Here is a 3,669-nt window from a genome sequence, read left to right on the forward strand (position 1 = left end):
GATTTTATGTTCATTCCACGGTTGACAACATCTCTTGTTCTGCAGCAAAAGTTGTGTGGAAATCTTTCGTATTTTATTGGGGTTTTATTATGCCGCATCAGTGTGAACGTGTATCCAGCAGCCTCATAATTTTGGGACGCCATTATTGCTCTGTGGGATTTAACCGCCCAGATAGATGTTCGTCTGCAGCCTCTTGACCTCTTTATATTTCCATGTTTTCCTGACAGCTGGCAAACACAGAGGAGTATGTGGACGGAGCGCTGGCGGGTCATCTCGGTGAAGTGCTCATTAGGTGGGTTGAAAACCTAAAATATCTTAATTCCATCACTAACCTACCAACTAACTAGTTCAGCAAAGGCTTCTTTATTAAGAACTTAATTTGACTTAATTTCTGTCTATTTAACAAGATTATTTAAAATAAGATAAAGGTGTTTTTTTAAGAGACTTTACCAGGAAAGCATCGCAGAACTAACAACTCTAGATCTGCAGCGGCACAGAATCTGACGTTTTTGGCTTTCTGACTAACTCAACTAACCGTGTTAATTATGAACATCACGTGAAGCAAAATGAGCACTGCGTGATCGACCCATTGTGCTTCTTTTTCCCCAAGCAGCGACTTGTGACAGTACTGTGTTTGATTCCCACAGGTGCAATAACGTTTTGTACATCAGAGGTGTAGAAGAGGAGGAGGAGGACGGAGAGATGAGGGAGTGATGGACTCGGCCCTGCTGTGTGATTGTACCTCGTAGTTGAGCTGATGTGTGTTTGTGTTTTCACCATGTGAAGCAAGTGAACGCCTGCGGATTAGTTTTTTCCTCCTTTTTTTTTTTTTTTTTACTGTATGTAAGGCCAATTTTAAGTTGTAACTTTGTGATACCGACACAATAAAATGATTATTGTTTTCTTTCTTAAACCTGATTGTTGTGGTTTCTTTTTGCGTGTGACGTGTGACAGAAATAGTGTGGGCTCATTCCTCTAAAAATGAAATGAATGAGACTCTCTTTACGTCTTCTGTTTATCGGTCCGGCAGCTCAAGTCTTGATGGCTTCAGGGCTCAAACTGCAGATTGTTCTTCTGCATTAGGACACGAGGAGCATAGAAGCAGATTGACATAGAGGGGGGTCCCTGGTTGAGGAGGTCACTGGTGGTCACTGGTTTTCACATATTTTAGTGCACTCCACTTATGTCACTCACCAGCTGGAGTGTTTATGGGTCATGTGTGGAGCAGTGCATTCTGGTAGTTGTGGTGTTTTTTTTTTACTCTTGAGCAAAAGCAAAAGTCCTTACTCTGTTTTTTTGTGGTTTTTTTCCCTGATCATATAGCACCAATTTTAAAAGTATTTGCATCTTTCTACTGCATAGAAACTAGTTTAATGAAAATCTTTCCAGCAGTGAAAATGTTCTTTTATTGTTACTGGTTAACTGTTTCCCCCCCTGTTACGGAAGCACCTCCTCTTTCTGTGCACTTTAAACTCTGCTCTCCTAGACAAATATTTGCCTTTTCCCAAACTAGTTTGGAGCCGTTCACTGTGCAGGGAAGCGTCTCCGCTTTGAATTAATCAAAATGTCCAGAAATTACAGACTCCTGGTGAAGAACGCCAAGCAGCTGGTTCTGATCTGCAGCAGCGGAGAGAAGTACCTGACCAAACATGGGATGCAAAATCTGTGTGTGATTGAAAATGGGAGCGTGGTGATTGGGAGGTACGTTTTCTAAACCACACTAAACAGACATCTGCGATTACTTCATGCCATGTGAATTTTGTGTGATTTCTGAAGAAATGTGACTCAGACAGCTTTAGATCTCACCTGTGCAGCTGCCATACATGCCTGAATGCTGATGCAGGTTGGGATGGGTTTTTTTTCTGTAGAAGCTGAGGAGAATCTGGAAATGTAAATTATTTTACACTGGTGCCCCCTACAGGCTGCAAGATTACTGCATGGCTGAAAACTGGAGACAGATTTGCTATTACTATTTATTTTTTTAGTGTGACTTTAACTCATTGTAACTTGAGCAGATTGGTTTGATTTCTCGGGAGAAGGCAGTAAGACATTGCCCAAAATTAGTAAGAGGTCAAAGGGTTAAACAGCCTATTGAAGGCTTCTGGATGCAGCAACAGAAAACTGATAGATCCAGGTCTTAAAGGGTTAAACTGGGTGTCTGCAGATCATTAAAAGTCATTAAATACTGAATTTGTGATGCCTTAATTGCCACAATCATTTGACCTAATTGCATCGTTCAAGCTTTTAAATTTCACTTTTGCTGTTTTCGTCATGCAGAGACGGGCTGATTAAAGCTGTGGGGCCTGCAGAGATGATCAGCGCTCAGTATCCAGAGACGTCTTTCGATAAAGTGATAGATGCTACAGGAATGTGTGTCCTGCCTGGTGAGTGTCTGCTCTGGTTTTTATGGTTTCTGCAGAAGCTGTCTGTGTAAACATTATGTGAACTGATCTGAATGTGACGAATCTGCTTGTTTCAGGTTTGGTGGACGCTCACACTCATCCAGTCTGGGCCGGTGACAGGGTGCATGAATTTGCAATGAAGGTAAATCATTGTGTTTGGACAGTCTTTTTAAAAATTTTATTCTATTTTAAATTAAAGAAAATTGGCTTGATTTCTTTCTAAAAAAATATTGGGAGAAGGCAACAAGCAACTTCGCAAGACATGACCCAAAAGTTGGCAAAAAAAACCCCTAAAAATAAAAAAAAAAGAAGTAAAACAAACAAACAAACACAAAAGATGTACAAAAAGAGCTAAAAAAAATAGGTATTTATTTGATCAACAATTTTAAATATTTTTTTCTAACATAAATTAATTTTTTTTTACATTTCTAATAGCCATTTAGGTCATTTTCCTTCTTCATTGTCTGATTTCTTGTAATTTGTAGGGCACTTGGACTGAGACCGAGGTGCTGATGCTGAATCGTTATTAACAGTGAAAAAAGCAGATCGAGAGAAACTTGATTAGTCTTCATGCAGAACACTTGAGTCGATCACTGAGCAGAAAGACGTGAAGGGAAATGTAGTCCTTGAGAAAGTTACCTCCTGTGTTTTTGAAAGAAATCAAACCTGCTCAGTTTAAAGGCTTTAAACATTTGTAAAAGGCATCTGATTGCAGCACAAGAAATCATATTTGCAGGTTTCGCAGGGTTAAATGTGCATGTCACTCTTCCAGCTGGCAGGTGCCACCTACATGGACGTGCACCGGGCCGGGGGAGGGATCCACTTCACGGTGGAGCACACTCGAGCTGCGGGCTCCTCCGAGCTGCTGGCCTCCCTCGGCAGCAGGCTGCTCCGGATGCAGCGAGCGGGTACGACCCTGGTGGAGTGCAAGAGCGGCTACGGGCTGGAGCTGCAGACCGAGCTCAAGATGCTGGAGGTGATCGAGGAGGCCAGACGCTCCCTGCCCATCAACATCTCCTCCACCTACTGTGGAGCTCACGCTGTGCCAAAGTATGACTCCTCTCCAACATCATTTAAAACCCTGAAAACACATCTCTAACCAACCGCTTCTGTCCTCTGTCCAGAGGGAAGACAGTCGCAGAGGCCACGAAGGACATCCTGCAGGTCCAGCTGCCTCGGCTGAAGGAGAAGATGTCCTCTGGGACTCTGAGAGTGGACAACATCGACGTCTTCTGTGAGCAGGGAGTGTTTGACCTCGGCTCCACCC

General features: G+C 42.6%; 1 protein-coding gene and 1 long non-coding RNA gene across 2 annotated transcripts; both read left to right on the forward strand.

Annotated features, from left to right (window-relative positions):
• The first annotated feature begins 170 nt into the window (after window positions 1-170).
• On the forward strand, window positions 171-913 carry LOC121937891. The gene is made up of 2 exons (XR_006105221.1): window positions 171-292; window positions 648-913. It is a non-coding gene; the product is annotated as an uncharacterized LOC121937891 (long non-coding RNA).
• Window positions 914-1,523: 610 nt separating this feature from the next.
• Window positions 1,524-3,665, forward strand: amdhd1 (amidohydrolase domain containing 1; the record flags this gene model as incomplete). The annotated part of the gene is made up of 5 exons (XM_042481185.1): window positions 1,524-1,701; window positions 2,278-2,384; window positions 2,480-2,544; window positions 3,175-3,452; window positions 3,527-3,665. Coding segments are annotated over exons 1-5 (726 nt in total), but the record flags the coding sequence as incomplete, so codon positions are not given.
• Between the last annotated feature and the right edge of the window lie 4 nt (window positions 3,666-3,669).

Source organism: Plectropomus leopardus, unplaced genomic scaffold (genome assembly GCF_008729295.1).
Source record: "Plectropomus leopardus isolate mb unplaced genomic scaffold, YSFRI_Pleo_2.0 unplaced_scaffold27773, whole genome shotgun sequence".
NCBI lineage: Eukaryota > Metazoa > Chordata > Actinopteri > Perciformes > Serranidae > Plectropomus > Plectropomus leopardus.